Source organism: Protobothrops mucrosquamatus, unplaced genomic scaffold, assembly GCF_001527695.2.
Source record: "Protobothrops mucrosquamatus isolate PMUCROS unplaced genomic scaffold, P.Mucros_1.0 scaffold305, whole genome shotgun sequence".
NCBI classification, from domain to species: Eukaryota; Metazoa; Chordata; class Lepidosauria; order Squamata; family Viperidae; genus Protobothrops; species Protobothrops mucrosquamatus.
In genome coordinates this window covers 217,878-238,356 of record NW_015386647.1, presented here as the reverse complement: position 1 = coordinate 238,356, position 20,479 = coordinate 217,878, and the positions used below count along the sequence as shown (strand labels likewise).

At 39.5% G+C, this 20,479-nt stretch overlaps 1 protein-coding gene across 1 annotated transcript in view; it reads right to left on the bottom strand.

Moving 5' to 3' along the window:
* Window positions 1-1,327: 1,327 nt before the first annotated feature.
* Window positions 1,328-20,479, bottom strand: part of HID1 (HID1 domain containing) — a 44,725-nt gene continuing 25,573 nt past the window's right edge. The window contains exons 8-19 of the mRNA XM_015815050.1: window positions 20,208-20,264; window positions 19,982-20,122; window positions 19,259-19,349; window positions 17,798-17,949; window positions 17,601-17,679; window positions 16,869-17,033; window positions 15,579-15,806; window positions 14,929-15,062; window positions 13,342-13,422; window positions 11,744-11,835; window positions 5,119-5,277; window positions 1,328-1,924 (exon numbers count right to left, since the gene is read on the bottom strand). Of these exons, the coding sequence (XP_015670536.1) occupies window positions 1,861-1,924; window positions 5,119-5,277; window positions 11,744-11,835; window positions 13,342-13,422; window positions 14,929-15,062; window positions 15,579-15,806; window positions 16,869-17,033; window positions 17,601-17,679; window positions 17,798-17,949; window positions 19,259-19,349; window positions 19,982-20,122; window positions 20,208-20,264 (1,443 nt within the window). The 3' untranslated portion in view covers window positions 1,328-1,860. The remainder of the gene's footprint in view (window positions 1,925-5,118; window positions 5,278-11,743; window positions 11,836-13,341; window positions 13,423-14,928; window positions 15,063-15,578; window positions 15,807-16,868; window positions 17,034-17,600; window positions 17,680-17,797; window positions 17,950-19,258; window positions 19,350-19,981; window positions 20,123-20,207; window positions 20,265-20,479) is intronic.

The window sequence follows — 20,479 nt, the reverse complement described above, 5'->3', positions numbered from 1 at the left end:
AAAGAAAGAAAAAGTCAAGATAAATTCACAAAAAAACCCCACATATTAATATACAACAAAATGCCGGAGCGTCACAGAAATGTTCATACACACATACATGGGAACGTTCATGTATACAGGTGAAAGACATGGATCAGTGTTTACTAACAAGAATCTTTACTTTGTAGTGAGATACAAATATGGTGCAATTGTTCAGAACTTTAACTGGGCATTGCCAAAGACATTCAAAGGAAAATATAATCTTCATTCTTTCAATCGGCATGTAATAAGAATTAAACAGCAGGTTTTTGTTAATGAACAGGACATGAAATGATAAATCTCAAAGGGAAAAATGTCAAAAAGGAATAACAATGATCTTATTTATCCTTTCATCAAACTAATCTCCAATGGCACCTAGTTAATATCTACAAATTGCTTACTTCGTTGTAATAAAAAACATGAAAAAAATGTTCTTGAGCAGGAAAAAAAAACTAAACTGCATTAGAATTAATTTTACAAGTTTAAGTTGCACTTTCCTTTGCCACAAGGTGACAATATTTGTTTAATGTCACGTATGAAAAAGACAAGATTTTATAAAAAGAAAGAGCTCTGCAAAACAGCCTCTCATATTTCAGATTCTCTGGTTAGGGCTCAAATAAAAACTGGCAAGAAGGAGATAACATACTTGCCATCTTTAGTGTTGAGCAAAACACACACTAATACGATGCTGAAAATTTATTAGCAGGAGAATTTGTTGTACATTAAATCAATTATAGTTTAATTAACCAACTTAGAATACAAACCACATTATGTGACTTTCTAGAGAATAAAACTCCATTCCAGCAGTCTGACTGCTCATTTCAATACATTAAAAAAAAACACCAAACAATAATTTCTAAATCCCTGAAAATAGCATATGCTCAAGCCGTTTCCTCATCTCTCAAAATGTCCCACAATATTTTTCCCAGAGACAATTCTTGCAATAAACACCAATTTTAAAATGTGAAATATATTCAAGACACATATCCATATTTAAAAGGAGTTCCTACAAGGTTAGGAAAACAAACAAAAACGGAATTTGAATGTTCCATTACAACATCAGGACAAAGAAATTAAGCACATTTTCATTGACAGGGGAAAGCGAACAAAACCAAACTGTTGTCCTGAAATAACATAAATAAGTAGACTGTTGGGTCAACAGTCATCTCCTAAAGCAGGGGTCTTCAAACCTGGCCCTTTTATGACTTGTGGACTTCAACTCCCAGAATTCCTCAGCCAGGCACTCTGGCTGAGGAATTCTGGGAGTTGAAGTCCACAAGTCATAAAAGGGCCAGGTTTGAAGACCCCTGTCCTAAAGGAAACTCCTTCTCATCCCCGTATGATGCAATAAAACAGTTGGGGGGCATAGGAACAGAGGATTGGAAAGGAAGGGCTGAGAGCCTACATTCTTTGGAAAAGAGCCACAAAGCTACTTCCTGCAGTTGCGCTTTCTTCACTGGTCCACTTTCTAATTCTTTACATTCACTGTCTTTCTACATAAAGGCTGAATCTGACTAGGGAGTGAAAAGATGGCTTCTCTAGCGCTAGTCAAATTCAAAATTGCACCAAAAAGCATGGGGAAGGTCTGATAAGCTCTTGTTAGGTTTTCAGTTTGATTCCTAGCAATGGCCAGTCCTTCAACAACTTTTCTTCACACCTTTTCTTGGGGGTGGGCAAAGTTAGGAAGGGCTGCTGAGTTTTAAAAGTGGCGGGGAAATGGCTGTGATTGTCCTCTAGAAACATGCAGGAGGCAGTGAAATGAAGAAAGAGCTGTGATGAACAAGCACACAGCAAGATCCTTGTTTCCAGTGTTTCTGCTCAACCGGAGGCAAGTTCCGTTCCTCAAACGCGCTGAATTTCGAACAGCTTTACATCTGTGTCATACCAGATAGGAGGATCCACATTCCTAAAGAGAAACAGATATTCATTCCCTTGTACATAACATAAATGTCAGGGTGGAACCGGGAAAACCAGTATGTTTCCAGCACTTTTTAACATGTGCAATCAGGCAAAATCAATAGACCCAGTGATATAGAGAAAGAAGCTATTTAATAGACAGCTATTTCTAATGACATTTTTATGCTATTTGAATTCTTCAAATTCATTTGTAATCTATATTTCTTAGCACTAATGTAGTCTTTAAAATGTATAATGTCCATGAGAGTAATCAGGCTCAGAAAGCAGGAGACCATGAGTTCCAGTTCTGCCTTAGGCATAAAAGCCAGCTGGGTGACTTAGGCCCAGTCACTCTCTTTCAGCCCAAGTCACCTCACAGGGATGTTGTTGTGGGGGAAATGGAAGAAAGTGTGTTGGATATGTTCACCTCTTTGAATTATTTGTGAAAATAATAAAGGCAGGATACAAATAAATAAAAAATAAATATAAATGTCCTGGATCAGACAAAATCTATCTTAATCCAGCATTCTGTTCTCACCCTCTCTTTCTTCCCAGGGCTAAGCAATGGTTATGTAATTGTTCTTGCATGCCTTCTTCAAGTTTATCTCCATATTCCTGAACATGTAACTCAGGGGTCTTCAAACCTTGCAACTTTAAGACTTGTGGACTTCAACTCCCAGAATTCCTCAGCCAGGAATTCTGGGAGTTGAAGTCCACAAGTCTTAAAGTTGCCAAGTTTGAAGACCCCTGATGTAACTAATACTGTAAATGTCATCCTCCCATCACCTGAATGTCATTTACATGGGAGTTGATTTTTAAATTAGAAGACAGCAAAGATACCATACATGATTTTCTAACTAAGAAATCACCTATGATGGCATTCTAAAGTTCAACTTTGTTTTTAATTTAAATCTGTGCACTGATTTCAGCAAATACTACAAAAATAAATTAAAACAAAAACAAGATGGCAAAATAATCTTAAGATTCAGGTTTTAAGCCAAATAAAATGAAGTAGGAACAAGTTAATAATAATAATAATAATAATAATAATAATAATAATAATAATAATAATAATAATAATAATAATAATAATAATAATAATAATAATAATAAATAATAATAATAAAGTTGGAAGGGACCTTAGAGGTCATCTGGTCCAACCCCCTGCTCAGGCAGGAAACCCTATACCATATTAATTGAATGGAACAATTCTGCACTTCAATGTACATCCTCTAATTAAGTACAGATTGAGACTTTAGCCCAGACAAGAGAGGAAATAACAAGCATATAATTTCTCTTTCAGTTTAAATGCATTTAAATCCAGTATTACAGGGCTGGTGAAAAACAGTTACCCTTTTTATTTTTAGCATCTAGTAATAATTTTAAAACTTCATTTTGACAGGTTGTCCTCTTCTTACAACCATTCTTTTAGTGACAGTTCAAAGCTACAATGGCGCTGAAAAAATGACTTGTGATCTTTTTTCACACTTACAATCATTGCAGCATCTCCATGGTCACATGATCAAAATTCAGACACTTGGCAACTGGCTTATATTTATGAGAGTTGCAGTGTCCCGGGGTCATCTTTTGCTACCTTCTGACAAGCAAAGTCACTGGGGAAGCCAAATTTACTTAACAACCGTGTTACTAACTTAAAAACTGCAGTGATTCACTTAACAACTGTGGCAAGAAAGGTCGTATACTGAGGCAAAACTCACTTAACAATTGTCTTACATGGAGACCGCTTCTGGACTTTGTGCTTGAAGTGGAAAAAAATGAAACTTTGATTCTGGGTTTCACTGATTAGATTGATTTGTTGTTACAGAAATGGCTAGTTTTTACTATTGTGAAAAAGTAAAAAGTTGAGGCTCAACGTAAATGCTTTATTCTGCTGCAACAGGGGAAGTCGGAAGTCAATCTCTTTTTTTTCCCCTCCCTTTCTTCTCCTTTTTTCCTCCCCATTGTGTCCTACTATTTGCTTTGTATTTTGTATTTTACTTTACAACTTAATAAAATGTTATTAAAAAAAATTGTCTTACTTAGCAATGGAAATGTTGGGCTTAATTGTGGTTGTAAATCGAGGACTAACTGTATTTTCTTTTTCAAGTGTTCAGATCCCAATTCATTTCGGCATCAAATTCATCTTATCTTCCGTGAGTAAAAAAAGTTTGGTCACTTTTTACAAAACGTCAAATTTAGTTTATTAAAAAAGAAATGTCACTCCCCATACAGCAGGGGTCTTCAAACTTGGCCCTTTTATGACTTGTGTGAGGAATTCTGGGAGTTGAAGTCCTGCTATACAGAATCTGAACACATTAGAACAGGCATGTCAAACGCGAGGCCCGTGGGCCAGATCCGGCCCGTGATGTATTTAAATCAGGCTCACAAGCAGACTAGTAGGAGGAGGCCATTGAGTATGTAGTGCGGGGGAGCTGAAGTGACAGCAGCGCCAGACAGGCCTGGGGGAGAGTCAGCTGGAGCTGCGGTGTTGCTGGGGCTCTGCTGAGGCCCAGGGATCGGCATACATGGCTCTAGCTGATCGGGGCTTCCAGTAGTTTCAGGGCTGGCCGGCAGGCGCACACAGTCTTTGGGGGAAGAGTCAGCTGGAACTGTGGGGCTGCCGGGGCTTGGCAGGGACCCCAGAATCAGCGCACACAGCTCCAGCTGGTGAGCGCTGCATGAAAAGGCCAGCCGGGCAGTGAGTGAACGCATGGGGGAGGGGAAGATGCAAAAAGAGGGGTTTTGCTGGGAAGGAGGAGGAGTGAGAGGGGAGAGAAGGCGATAGGGAGGAGAGGAGAGATGTCAGTGGAGCAAGCCTCAGGGAGAAAGGGGGATAGGAGAGGAGAGGCTTCTGTGGGCCAAGCCTCAGGGAGAGAAGGAGACAGCAACTGGCCCTTTGAGGGCAACCATAATGCTGATGTGGCCCTCAATAAAATTGAGTTTGACACCCCTGCATTAGAATCACAGAATTTGAAGAAAAAGTAATATATATTGTATATTATATAAATCAGCAGCACAAAAGTAATGCAAATTAAATTCAGTGAATTAACTGCATCCTTCTAGTTTAAGGGTATCCTGTGACTCTAACCACTGAATTTAAAGACCAAGCTAAACCCCAGGCTAATACTTCCGGCTCAAAGAATGTTCTTATTCAGCATGCTAATGACAAGTAAGATGAAATTGGATAGAATCCTGCTAGCTTACCTCAGATATATAACTCCCCACATGTAAGTGCGGAACCACATAGCAGTACCAGAATTAGCCTGGTATTTGCGGATCAAGATGGGATGAGGGACAGGAAGGAGCCCCACCAATGTGCCATGTTGCAAGAATTTCAGAATCTCAGATTCATCCGTAAGGCCCCTGCAGACAGTGGGAACACATTTACCTATACAATGCATTGCATTCTCTCTAATGCAAATTACAAATAATTGGACATGCAGGTTTATAGAAACATAAGAAAACTGACAGCAGAACAAGACCTAGTGGTGCATCAAGTCTGCCCTTTGAAGGTTTTTTAAAATTTGTATTTATTTATTTAATTTTTCATGGACATGTGTTTATCTCAAGCGCGTTTAAACTTAGTTACTGTTGACTGACCCACATTTTAATCATCACCATGCTCCAAATGGTAGATGACTTTCATTAGGGCTTGAATGGAAGGAGTTCTGTTCCTTTTTATATCTCTCACTAACATTCAATAACATCAACCACAATATTCTTCTGGACCACCTTCAAAGACATGAAGCACCTTTTACTGGTAATTCCACTCATTGAGTGGGCACTTCTAGTCAACAGTCATTAAGGGAGAAATAGTTGAGCATATAGTTGTCCAATAGGACTCAGGGCTTTTTCCCCATGCTAGTTAACACACACACACACACACACACACACAGAGAGAGAGAGAGAGAGAGAGAGAGAGAGAGAGTATATAGTGTATAGCGTATAATAACCAGGTACAGTTGTCAGTTGGTTTGGGATGAGGTTACTAGGTTGATATTCAGCTATATGTTGTCTTCCAAGCTGGGGCAGCAATGCTATGGATGTTGTTAAGAGCAAAATGTGTTCAAATTAACTACTAGCAAGATAGAATCACCATTCATTTATATACATTTGGGCTGCCCAGATACAATGTTTCCAGTGATAGTATAATTTGTAAGTTCTCAACGCTAAAACAGAAGATGGTGGCCCCACTGCCAAGCTTAGGCTGAAGAACCAGTTCCAATGGATAAATAAGTCCCAACAACAAATACTCATTCACTCATCACCACATTCCTCAGCTACTGCAATCTGCTCTCCATGAGACCCTTTGAAAAGAGGTTTTAAATGGTACATAATGTAGTAGCCTGTACTGCAGAATGCTGATAGGTGAACTTCAACAATGCAATATAATGCCTATTCTTGCCCCACTACATTGGCTACTGGTAACCTTCCAGGCCCAATGTAAAGTGCTATAAAACTCTTTATAGTGTAACTCTGGGTTGTATCAGGGACCAGGTTCTCCAAAGTGCTTCTGAACTTCTACAGAGGTCCTACTCCATGATCCACTCTATCCATAAGTAAGGAAGGAGGCTGTTGATTAGAAGCTATTTTAATCCATGCTTTTGAAGACCCTGTCCCCAGGTATATGCATTGAAATATGGTTTTAAAATAGTAAGAGCAACTAAATGAAAATATTGAGAACCAGAGTAATGTAGTGGTTAAGGTGAAGAAGAAGAAGAAGAAGAAGAAGAAGAAGAAGAAGAAGAAGAAGAAGAAGAAGAAGAAGAAGAAGAAGAAGAAGAAGAAGAAGAAGAAGAAGAAGAAGAAGAAGAAGAAGAAGAAGAAGAAGAAGAAGAAGAAGAAGAAGAAGAAGAAGAAGAAGAAGAAGAAGAAGAAGAAGAAGAAGAAGAAAAAGAAAAAGAAAAAGAAAAAGAAAGAGCAAGGAGACCAAAGAACAAGGAGACTTCCTTGAGCATAGAAGCTGGCTGGGTGATTTCAGACCATCCTTTCTTTCCTGACACTAGATTGGAAAAAACCACCCACCCATGCTAAATCAGCATGGTAGATTATGGCCCACAATCTTCAACAAGAAGGCCTTTATCTTACAGTGGATTGACTGAGATTGGAGAAGAGCACCAGGAGGAAAGATTCTACACTGTTCATTTTCTTTTTTTTTCTTTGCCTCGTGCTATTATTATTGGCATTTTCACTGGATGCTTTATTTTGAATAATGTTAATGAATAAAAAAAGGAAGTACAGAAACATCCTATGTAAAATCTTTGACTTGACTCCATTAGTAATCAATGTTACCTTGAAGAACTATGAAATTGCAGTGCGGTAGCAAAATTTCTAATTTTTAACTTAGTGGCAGTGGCCAAACACTCTGTTGCTATCAGCTTGAGATTCTGGAAAATGTTCTAACATGAGAAAGGTTACATTTGTTCAGTGGAAAGCAGGCTATCGAATGGTCAGAAACATTCAAGTACCAACACTTGAATGTGCAAGGGCCAAGATCTCAAGTAGGTGCTGCCATCCAGTGGTCAGAAGTAGCAATGAACCAAATATCCTGTCTAAAGGTGTAAAGGTTTCCCCTATCCCAGTAGTGGCGAACCTATGGCACGCATGCCAGAGGCGGCACTTGGAGCCCTCTCTGTGGGCACGCGCGCCGTCGCCCCAGCCCCGCCTCCCCCTGCAGCCCCCTCCTCACCAGCAGCCCCCCTGGAGGAGAGTCACCCCCAGGCTCAGCCCGCATGGAGCAGCGCAGCGAAGGACATAGCTGGGCAGCAGGGACAAGACTCCACCCTCGTGCCCCATAGCATGCAGATGATGCTGCAGGATGAGGATGGAGGGCGTGGCTGCCATGGCATTGCAGGGCTGCCTGGGCGATTTGCGGTGGGCCATGGAAGCGGGGCGGGGCTGGGTGGGCGGGGCAGGGGCGGGTGGGGGCGGAGCAGGCAGGGCGGGAGGCAGAGCGGGGACGGGGTAGCTTTTGGGGCACTCGGTCTCTAAAAGGTTCGCCATCACTGCCCTATCCAGTCGTGATCAACGCAAGGGAGCGGTGCTAATCTCTGATTCTTAGCCGGAGCCTGCATCGTTTGAGAGATGTTTCCATCATCATGTAACCAGCATGAAAAACATGGAATGCAGTAACCTTTCCTGCCAAAGCGGTACCTATTTATCTACTCGCATTTGCATGCTTTTGAACTGCTAGGTTGGCAGGAGCTGGGGCAAGTAATGGGAGCTCACCCCATTGCATGGTGTTCAGGTCTCAAACCCAGGCTGTTGGCTTTCCAGCTGACAAGCTCAGCATCTTAACCACTGAGCCATCATGCCCCTATCCTGTCCTACAGTGGGGCATAATTTCACTAGGAATGTGAAGGAGCCAAGAATCAAGTTTTTAGATGGCACCTGTGGTGTATGTTCCCACCAATGTATTTCCAAAGAGGGATTCTAGGGGTTGAATTAATCTCTAAGCCTTTGTAGTGCTACAACTGCCATTTTTATAGAGCCCAAAAATTTGGGCATTCTTCAACAGTCCTCCATGACAGGAAAGACTTGCAGGACAACTACACTTGGGATATTCAGGTCATCCAAGGCAACTATAAGATGTGGTTCCTAGGGCAATTACTCCAATCTCAGTTTCTATAGAAGATCATGATTAGCTAATGAAACCTTTCAGAGCAAGCTACAGCTTCAAACCAAGAAATCATTTCCTCATTGCTGCTCTCATTAAACGGATAGTGTATTGCACTGAGTCTTCATATGTATGAATGTTGTTCCTTTTCCCACAGAAAAACTGAGGAAAACAAAGTTTGGTAGAATAAGGAAATAATGAAGTAGAGAAATATTAGGCTGCATATGAATAAGAAGTGTGGTGGAATGTGCACTTGTTGCAGCAACAGCAGGGGAGGATTTTGTCAACTGAGAGTGTTTCCACGAAAAGACCCAGATCAAAAGACTGTACAGTTCCAAGCTGGAGGGGGGAAGGGGTAAACAATTCAGGGTAGCCGTACCCTAGAATCTTTCAGGATATATCTAGTAAGTTATAACTTTAGTTTGGCAAGATTCTGTCTATTAGGGGTAAGCAAACAAAGGATTGAACTTTTTGGAATACAGGTTAGAACAGTGGTTCTCAACCTTTTTAATGCCGCGACCCCCAACCGGTCGTAAGTTGAGGACTAAACTGGTCGTAAGTCGAGGACTAAACCAGTCGTAAGTCAAGGACTAAACCAGTCGTAAGTCAAGGACTACCCAACCGGTCGTAAGTCGAGGACTTTCCCTGCCCGGGAGCGCCGTGCATGCGTGGTTCCGCCCCCTGCGCCAGCCGAGGCGTAGCTGGCAAGTGGCAGAGACGGAGCAGGCCGACCACCAGCTGGCCCAGCTCAAGGGAGGTAAGGCACCCGGCGGAAAAGGGAAAAAAATGGCGGACAGCCTTGCTTGGTGACCCCCATGAAATGGTCGATCAACCCCAAATGGGGTCGCGACCCATAGGTTGAGAACCACTGGGTTAGAATGTATTTTGTATTGCAACAACTACAGGATTATTCAGCCTGTAGATAGCAGTGTTCGGTTAGCATCTATGGTTATAATTTCTAACGGGACTCAATTGGATTTCACTGTCTTGTTTCTGGGCTTGGGACTGACAAGAAGAGGAGAGATGGTTCTATTTGTGGTGAAGAAAGGGAATGGAAGTGAGTTAAAGGTCTTGGTTGTATGATCTCAACTTTCCTGAATGAGCTGTGATTAATCTGTTGTCCGAATGTCTCCTCACACTAAAATGGAAACAATACTGTTCCTAGCATACTTTTTAAAAATAAAACCTTGATGTTTTGGGAAGTACTGCCTGAACACACATAATTGTGCTTATAGATATGCAGACAGCCATAAGAATAAAGATCATAAAGAACATCAACTAATGTTAAGATCATACGCATGACCAATGATCCAAAGCCCTCAATGTCTTTAACTGGTAGGATGTAGGCAATGTTAACTGGCAAGGTAGATGCAGATTAGATATCACAGACTGCTTTGAATAGCATAAGTGTCTTTGAAGTTCAAATTGGATTTTGGTTTTGTTGTAGCACACATGTCAAAATGTACCCAAATTAACCAGCGGTATTCTTAGAAATAGAATGTAATACTCCATGGAGAACGGGTGCAATAAAGGCTAGTGACACAATTTGCATTTTTTCTATCTTACAAAAAAGCAGTATGTGAAAGCCTCAATTGACCAAAGCCATGATGGCATATCCAGCAATGTCTATGGCACATGAAAATCACAACTTGGAAGAACAGCGGAGTGAATCATAAAGAGCATAAATTAGCAAACAAAAGAATTGGAAAAATGCGTTTGTGAAAAGAAGAGAAAGTGGAACGATATAATAGATTTGAAAGAAGGCGGTCTGATACTGTGGTGTGGAATTGATGAATACATGCAAGGAAGCAAAGGTACAGGTTTAATAATGAATGAAAGAGATATTTTTTGCCTGAAAGTATGAATTGGCATCATCATCATCTGCATTACTATGGGAAAGTATCAAAATACAAGTCAATAGTTGGCGATAATTGCACATATTGCACGTTACACTCCAGTGAATGGTGACAATGGGACAACTAGAGATTAATTTGTGGAACAGATTTGCAACATTCTCAGTAAATTAGACCTAAAGGAAAAATATTCTGCTAAGTGAGAGAAAATGCAGAAATGGTGAATGGGCCATTCAAAGAGATAAGAAAAAAATAAGAAAAAGATCTGCATATTTTATATACATGGTTTAAGCACAAGTCTTCTCATATTTATACATGGCAAAGGAATGAACAGAAAGACAAAAGTGGAGAATGTAAGGGTAAAGAGAGGTTTTGCATGTGGAATAATCTAGTTTGGGGATTAGGGTCACAGAAAGGGAAGGGAAGAACACTAACTATTGTGAGAAAAGAGTATTTGTCAAAAAAGGTAAAAATGGCTCCTTATAACAGCATGTTTCTGTCCACTTTGGGGAAGTGGAGAAACATAAAGTTAAATAGAATGCAAGGAATGGAGTACTTAAAATCTGTGGGGTAAAACAGGAAATGATGGGATCAAGTCCGACTGATCAGGAAGATAAACAGAGTACAAAAATTAGTGACTGTAGAAACAATATTCATTAAACTGATCATATGCAGAGTGAATGAAGATCAAAGTGTAAAACAAACATGAAGAAAAAATAAATGGGTGGTGAGAATGGAAGGAAAGATCAACAGTCATGTTTATACAGATTTGAGATCTGCAAAAAGAATAATATGAAAATGTTAAAGAACAAAAGGCAGTATATGAAGCAGATATAAATAAAATGGAAGCATGTAGAATTTACAAGGCTGGATACATATAGAGACATATAATGAATGGTATTAGTGTAAACTATTTTTCCTTTTATTTTTCTTATGCATTTAATGTCTTTGGCTCATGAGTTCTTACTCCTTTTATATGCTCTGCGTAAAGTAGCTTATTATTATTAAAGGAGACAAATTCCTTTTGTGTCCAATCACACTTGGCCAATAAAGAATATTCTACTCTACTCTACTCTACTCTACTCTACTCTACTCTACTCTACTCTATTCTACTCAACCTCTACTCTATTTCTTTTTATCCCAAAAGAGAACGCTGTGACAAGAATGTCCATATGCATGATCCAATCAACGCAATTCAACAATAATAGTCTTTGTTTATTTTTTCTGTAGAAATGTGAAAAGAGAATAAGACTGATTTTATTACAGGAATTATGTTTAGTACTCAATAAGGAAATTCATACCACTTTACAATTCCCACTCACCCCCAAATAGCTTTATTTACAAGACCTGTGGCACTTACTTGTCAATACAAATCTTCTCTACCTGGGGAACCAGGACTTGCAACAGCCTCATGATTGTCTGCAGAGGCAATTTCGATTTCCAAGACACCACCTGCAAAGGAAAAGGATAGCAGTGAAGAGCCAAGACTTTGAGCCAACTCAGCGAACCAATACCTGACAGGAACACTTTCATTCAAATCAAAAAATGCATCCAAATCTGTCTTTGTAGCATTTAGACTTATATACTGCTTCACAGTGCTTTACAGCCTTCTCTAAGCGGTTTACAGAGTCTTGTCTATTGCCCCCAACAATCTGGGTCCTCATTTTACCGACCTCAGAAGGATGGAAAGCTGAGTCAACTTTGAGCCGGTGAGAATCGAACTGCTGGCAGTCAGCAGAATTAGCTTGCAATACTGCATTCTAACCACTGCGCTACCATGGCGCTAATTAGAACTTACTAACAATCCCAGAAATAGTTCTGCAAGTAGACGACATTTCAGTCTAAAAAGAAAGGCACCTACCAACAGCCTGTGTCTAAGGCTACTTCCCTATCCCTGACCTTGCCTTTTACTTTCACAAGCACTTTTGCACACCATGTACTCATGATGGCTACCTGAGCTTTGGAAGATGAAGAAAAGGGACAGAGAATGACCAGCTAGAGAGCAAAAATGCAGTGCTTTTCCTTCAGATGAAAAAAAAGAAACAACTACCTAGGTGTAGTAGCATAACTTTCTGATTATTCCTCACATTGGGGCAGGAAAGGCTTAAAGAAAGCAATCTCCTGTTCCACTAATCGGTTCCCCTGCCTTAGGGGGGGGCTAGCTCATTAATATACCCAGGCTTTTTATGAGTGCTTCATTTTTTACAGGGAACATCTACATTAGAGCATACTTTACACAATTCAACCCTAAAGTTTTCTGAAAGAAAACAGCTATAGAAAATGAGAATGTTTGAGAAGCAGAGCAACCTATTTATTATGCTGGGAAGAAAAGCTGTAGATGGCGACAGGGATAACTATTCCATAATTTAAATTATTAATAGCGATCCTGCTATTCAGGAAGACAATCATCTGGGCTTTTATGAATCAGAGTTTCAACATTCCTCCTCCTCCAACTCTCATCAGTTCAATAAGCAGCTGAGATGACCCAGTTTCTGATCAGGTAAAATTCAACCCATAAATAAAGTGAAAATGCTTCCATGGAAGATATATTCTCTAGCACTTTTTATGCACAAATGGCAAAAATGGGGTAATACATGTTCTTCCTCCTAAATCAGAGGTGGGGAACTATGGTCCTTTTATGATTTGTGGATTTCAGCTCCAAGAATTCCTGAGCTAGCCATGAAGTTGAAGTCCACAAGTCATAAAAGGGCCATAGTTCCCCACCCCTGCCCTAAATGAAAGCAGCAGACCATTATCACATTGGCTAAAGAGGGAAGTACTCCAGAGACTAGTAAATAGATACTATATATCACCCTCTGTGGATGATTCGACTTTCTCTTCTCACATCACAGTTTGCTTCCTTATCAAAGGGAGATAATAAGGAATGTCGCTCATGTGATTAAAAAACAAGTTATATCTCTGTATTACTCTTCAACAAGATTTGCCAGCATCTCTCACCCATTCAGGAGTTGGATTCCACTGCCCAACTGAGGATGTGCTGGACAGACGTCGTCGATCCCGTCTGGATTGTGAGGACTCCTAATGACAGAATGCAAATTATTTTCCTTATCCATGGGCTACAACTTCCCTCTGTTGTGCACTGCTACAGATAAAATCAAATATTGTTTAGCAAGGCTCTGTTTTTCAGCTTCCCAGTCCAAGATTGAGAGAGGGGGAATTGGCTCAAAGTCACCCAGCTGCCTTTCTGTGTCAAATGAAGGAAACCCCCCCCCACTTCTACCCACTTTAATCACCACACTATGTGCTGGATCTTGTGTGTGTGTGTGTGTGTGTGTGTGTGTGTGTGTTTCACACATATAGTCCTCAGGATGGCAACTGGAACCAGAATTGCCATTGATAAGCAATGCAATCGTAAAACAAAACTTTGCATGACAGTATTGTTTAGTAACGGCAGTTCAATCACTAAGCAAGGATCATGCAAGTCATTAAGCATGGGGGTCTCATATGACCATGACTTCCAACTTGCCGTCTTCCCCACTGACTTTGTGGAAAGCTGACAGGGATGTTGGAAATCACGATCAAGTGACTGTGATTCACTATGACATTGTAATCACTAGCCAGTTGCAAAAGCTCCCGGATTGCAATCACGTGACTGCAGAGACACTGCAAAATCCAGTCCTCTGGGACCGGTCGTAAATCCTCCTTGTTCAGCATCATCACAAGTTTGACCAATCAGTCATAAACCAAGAATCGCCTATATACATACAAAAGCAAATCCCTACACATATTCTTATTATTCTTTACTCGTCCTTATGCTCATTAATTATCAAGAGGAAATATATATCTATATCCCCAACAACAGCACTTCAGCAGAAGAAAGCTACAGTGTATTATCCACAGCCAGGTGCTTCAAGCTGAGCATAATCAGAATCCTTCAGAGATATAATTTATCTTCAGAACTGATCTCTAAAACAAGAGGCAAACAAGCAAGACCCAGGATGCCCTGAGCTGTTAGCTTTGCTATCTCTGGGATTTACTGTTGCATAAAACAATCAATCAAACCTGCATTATTTACAATTACTGTAACTTTGTTGTCCTAGGCTCAGAGATTGGTATCACTTCCAATAAATTTTCTTTAAAATAAATTCATAAAAACACTTGCTTTGGGCACAACTTGTACTGTCCTATTCCCCAATCGTGAGAACCTATCCAATAGGTTAGGAGTTTATTGCAGGATAATTCAAATGAGCAATGAGTCAAATACATATACTTCCTAGGTTTTTCCCATCGATAGGAGGGAACGAAGTGAATTTAACCACTATGTCTGGAATTTCCTACGTTTCCTGTAAGGAAATGCAGGTTTCGAATTGAAATAAATAAAATACGCCTCAACGTTCTATTAAATTATTTTCTGCCCAGAAAATGTTTTCTCCAGTTTTGGGGGATTTATTGATAAGGATAATGAAACCCTTGATTACCCATCTATGAAGCACCAAACATTATATTAAGATGCCATTTCTGAATTGTTCAACCCTTGCTGTGTTCTTCAACCACTAACTACCCAAGAGCAGTTTGCCAACCTACCGGATTCCAAGTTTCGGTATCGCTGGCCATGCCTGGTGGGCTTTCTTCCGCTGGAGACTGAGAGGACTCTGGCTCTAGGGAGCGCATGGTCCCATCCTCTGACACCTGAGATTTCTCTGTGAGTTTGTCAATGCCTGATTTTTCAGAGGCAACATTAAGAAAGGAAAAATAAAACTGTGCAAGGTCTATTCCATTTGCCTAGTCAAGACCAGAACACAATTCTACCTACAGCAAATTTCCCTAGCTCTTTGCTAAGGAAACAAACGAACAAACGAACAAAAAATTAAACCAAGTAGCTGGCAAAACAGACCACCTCAGATGATTTTTTTTGTTAACATTTTACAACAGTTTAAAATAATATATTTTGTATTTTTATGACGTAGCTACCATTTATTTTTACTTGTTCTAGACAGCCCAATAGCTTTTAAGAAAGGAGAATCCTAAATTAACAAAATAAAAATTAAACTATATGAAAGTGAAGGATAGAAATAGATAACAATCGCTTGCCACACACATCACAGAATAAAAAAATCTTTACTATCAGAAACCTAGATTCAGGTCTTAAACCATCAAAGGCTTATCCAATCTGTCTTCTGGACTAAATTAAAATCTTTTTGTGACCTTCGGTGTCACAAATACTCTGGACTGACCTGGAGTGGCTATGAGGCTGGTCTTTAGTGTTCCAGGCTCTGCAGGTGCAGCAGGCCGCGATCCTTCCATGGACATCCCCTCCTGAGAGTTGGTACGAGAGATGGGCTCAGGAGCTTTCTTTTTGCGTTGCAAAGCTTTCTGGATGGACTGCAAGTCAGTAGGCAGGTTGGCTAGCTGATGGAATACATTTCGCTTGCGAATAATGGCATATACCAAATTGGAATTACCTAGGAAATCACAACGACAGGAGGAGAAAAATAACATCTGTAACTTTCTGTAATTGGGAAACACAAATTGAAAAAGATCTGCAGATCATGGGTAGGACTACCAGGTGAGCAAAAAAAAAAAAAAAAAACCCCAAGCAATCAATGGTTTCCTGCAATTTAATGGCTCTCTGAATTTTTGCAGCTTAGATCTGATAGCCCTAAACGTGAGATGAAGAGAAATTAACTATAGTTAGAACTATATGCTCAGCTCATGCTCGGGAAATAGAAGTTTGGCATTATTCTCTCCCCCCCACCCCAACCTTAGCTCCTTTCTTCGTGTTAGTCAAATTATGGCCTGAAGTTTTTGAATGGTTGTTCCTTCGGGTGATGGCTTCCGCTTTTTAGAATCAACCCTAGATTACTGATAAGAATAAACTGATAAGCTATCTATTACAAAACTGATAACTTATCTGTTACAGAACTCTGGCTGTTCAGCATTATATCAAGAAATATTTCTAAACATTATCCTAACTGATATTTCCCAGAAAGTATTTAAAAACAAAAAAATTGCTTATGTTACATTGATCAGCATTTAGGATTTCAGGCATATTTGGCTTTCTGACTGGCTAACAAGTTATTGAGAGTCTAGCTTATTCATGGCCTCTCAGACTTAGTTCCCACTTATAGAGTGAAAATTATAGAAGCATATATATGAAAAGATTTCACCAACAAGTAAAAAATCCAAAGAGGACTAAATTGCATTTTGTAGTTTAAAAATGTCATAAAGCAATGAGCAAGGAGTATTATATAGGCAACAGTGGTTATCAGTCACAGGAGCATGTCCAATTTAAAAAAATAAAGGACCAAATTTACATAAAAACAAAACCATCAAATAGTTCATTCCAAATGTAAGTGAGAATTATATTTTACTAACCAGAAATGGCAAATCTAAGAAAGATAGAAGGGATATTTGCACCATATTTGATAAAGAAGCTTCATACTTTATACCTAGATGAATATTTATTCTTGGATATATTAAACTATCAGAGAGGGATAACTTTTTGTTACTCATCAGCCACTCACCATCAAACTGGTACTGGATGATATTGTTGAAGACTTCCAGCAAAAAGAAGACAAGGTGATGGTTTTGGACCATGGAGAAAAGGAACCAAGTAGTTGAAAATGCTTCCAATAGATGCAGCAATTTGTTAGCTGCTACCATGGAAAGAGACTTCAAGTATGGTGATACTAGAAGACAGAAAAATTAAAAAGTCATTTAGGGAGATCAAATATCCATTATAATTACACATTAGTGTACAGTCAGTTAAGATATGGATCGTGTACACTTATTGTGTACAATACATATCTTAACGCTTGCTATGGGAAGGCACTACAAATTAATTTTATAAAGGGAAATAACAGTAGTGTAATATCCAAGTTCACAGAACTCTTGAACAGCTACATCATAATGGTAAAGAAAACAAACGCCATCTACTGAGAAGAAGGCAGTATTACAGCAACTCCTCAACTATTTTTAAAATTATGTCAGCTCCGAATGACATAAGTAAAACCAAGAGAGGTTCAAAACTAGGCATATATCTCCTAATTTTTTCAACAATTACCTCCAAAAAGAGTCCTGGGTACTAAAATTAAATTTCTAAACGTGGTAAGCTGTGCATGCACGACTATACTGGTTTCAATTCTAAAGGAAAGCCACGCTGCACTATTTGCTCCCAAGGTTTTGAAAATAAAAATGTATTTTAAATCTATATTAAGATTTTCAGCTTGGCTGTCCTTGTAGAGTAGGCAACTTACCATTCACTATGATGGTAAGGAGGCAGTCAAATAGGGGCTGCAACCGCTGGTGTCCACTAGTGATGATTTTATGAAAAACCTGCAGGGTAGAATGTAAGTAAGAAAGTAAACAAAAGACTGCAGAGTTGTCGTACTATTTTTACAGTGGCTAGTTCTCTCCTATGAGCAAAGATACTGGTAGCAAATTCCAGACTCACAATGATGAGAAGATCTGCATGTGTCCCTGTAAAGACCGGAATATCCATCGGTACTCGTACAGAATATGGCTTGTTGAGGCGGACACCAAAATTCCTTTCCCCACTCAGCAGCAATAAGATGAAGACACCAATGTGCATAAGACCAACTCGAGCTGTAAAAATATGGTGCCAAAATTAAATCTGTCAGTGGCCAGAGGGCAAGCCAACCATTAACAATAGCAGATCAAAAACAAAATATAATGCTTACTAACATATATATCTCACTCACATTCAGTGTGGTATTCTTAAAAAAAAAAGTATGGTTCAATATCACACAGCACACAGTATAACGTCAAGAAGCAGCCTGCATCTGTTGCTATGTGATTTAAGCAGAAGTCCAAATGTAACCCATATGACTCAATATGTGGATAAATACATGTGGTTGGTTTTGGTCCCAACTCAGCTCTGGCCCTTCTCCAACTAGGATCTCAGAAATCACTTCGATCTTAATCTGTCCCACAAAGTGATATGGAAATAGCTTGTGGTTTTATCTGAATTCACTCATTTGACCTTTAAAACCTATAAACAAACACATTTCTCTGGTATGTTTTAACATTATTATTATCCAATATTGCTGGCTGCACAACCAGCCAAATGTTAAGATCAGGTTTGGCATTTTTATCCACCTATCAAATCCTATAAAGAGATTATGTGTGTGTGTGTCTGTGGGTCTGTCTGTGTATGTACGTGTATATGTAAATACATACATGTGTATGTCTGTGTGTCTGTGTCTATGTGTCTGTGTGCATGGAGAGAGAGAGAGAGAGAGAGAGAGAGAGAGAGAGAGAGAGAGAGAGAGAGAGAGAGAGAGAAAGAGAGAGGGGGGGAGAGAGAGAGAGATGGGCAAATTTTAATGGCAGAGAGCTGCACTTAATGCTATGAAGAAAGCTACAAAGGGATAGTTCAATGATGCCAAATGCCACATTGTATACATCATGAACCAGAGGGCTTCTTCAATTTCCTAGTGTTTCACAATTAACCTCAGGCTTACATTACAGTTTCTATTTTTTCCTATCTCTAAATTGCAGAAAAGATTAAATCTGTTGATGAAGCCAAGTTCTCAAGGTCACACAAAAATTGGAGCCACAGGATACCCTTGGGATGACAAAGACCACAGATACCAGTTGGGAGTATTGGAATGGGCCTTTGCAGTCAGATACAATTTTACCTATATTAAGGCAGGAACTGGCGAGGCTGTTTGCTATATCACCTTTTCTATATAAGTTAGTAATGCCAGATTTGTCGTTCTGTAAATAAGCACTATAAATAATTCACTGTAAATAAGCACCAGTCATGCAGGAACTTGGATCCAAATACAATCTGTATTTATGGAATTAGTCTCAGGACTAGGGAATCAGTTGGAAAGACTCCGAAATAAATTTTTCCAGCATAAGTTCTGAGAATAGATAAAACCAAACTTACATTGATCTGCTCTAGCATCGTTAAGAAAGTAGAGGATTGGCACCAGGATGTCTAAAACATCACTGCTTTTCAGAACAAAGAAGAGAAATTTCTGAAAAAGAAAAAGAACGATTAAACTAAGTTGATGGGGAGTATCATGAAAGCTGTATGAAATAAAACTAGATCAATAAGAACTACAAGTAACAGCATTTTAATGATGTTTTCTAGCAGGCCTGTAAAAATATTGCATGAGGGAGGGCAAAGCTGAGGATTTTGTGGAGGAAGGAAGTTTGGCTTACTCAAAGTGATTATTTCTCCGCAGACTTGGAGAAAATTGCACTCTTGGAATAAAAAAATCTCCTGAACAAAAATCAAGATCTTTTCTTGATTTATTTTTGCTCTGAAGGCATCAAAGAGCAGGTAAGCATCATAATTTTCCTATTTAGGTTGTTTTCAGGTGGACGTTTCTCAGGGATATTCAACAGGCCTATTATCTGAACACAGGCAGAGACCAAGGCTTATTAGGGATGCAGCATCAGCAATGGGTTAGTGACTCCAAACAACTATTTCACTGCTGCATCATAACCCAATTTTTCAATCATTTGTTTCTCTTCTAATCCAAAATTGTTACTGTTGACCAGCTCACCATCACCAAGGTTCTCCCCTGTGTTTATTTAACAGGCCCTGATCCTGCTCTCTCCCCTACCCCAATTCTTTAATAATGCCAGCGATAGAAGACAGAACCTTGTTGAAATCACAGAGTTTCCAGAAGAGAACCAGGAGCTCTTGATGGAACTGGATCTTTTTGGTAGAATTTGGCAGGTAAGTTTGGAGCAGAGGGTTGGAGAGCAGACGAGCCACTCCTTTCAAAACAAACTGGAAATCCTGACAACATAAAAAACATAAAGAAGTTACAATATGGAAACCTAAGATTAAGCCAATAAAACCTTTAAAAAATCTGATACATTACCTCTTCTCTGTGTATCCTAGACAGGTAATTGACAAACAGGTTGTCTGGTCCTGGAGGCTGCATTGAAAGAAACCAAGTAAATGTTTCTTAGATTTAAAACACCTTCAGGATATGTATGCTTGTCTCTGAATTCATTGGCAAATGACATTGTCACTAAATCAGTCAAACAACCCGGATACAATGTTAAATATTAAACTACGTCTGGTGCCTGTGATCCCAGATATTGGTGAACTACAATTCCCAGGAGCCTCAATCGGGACGATCAATGGCAG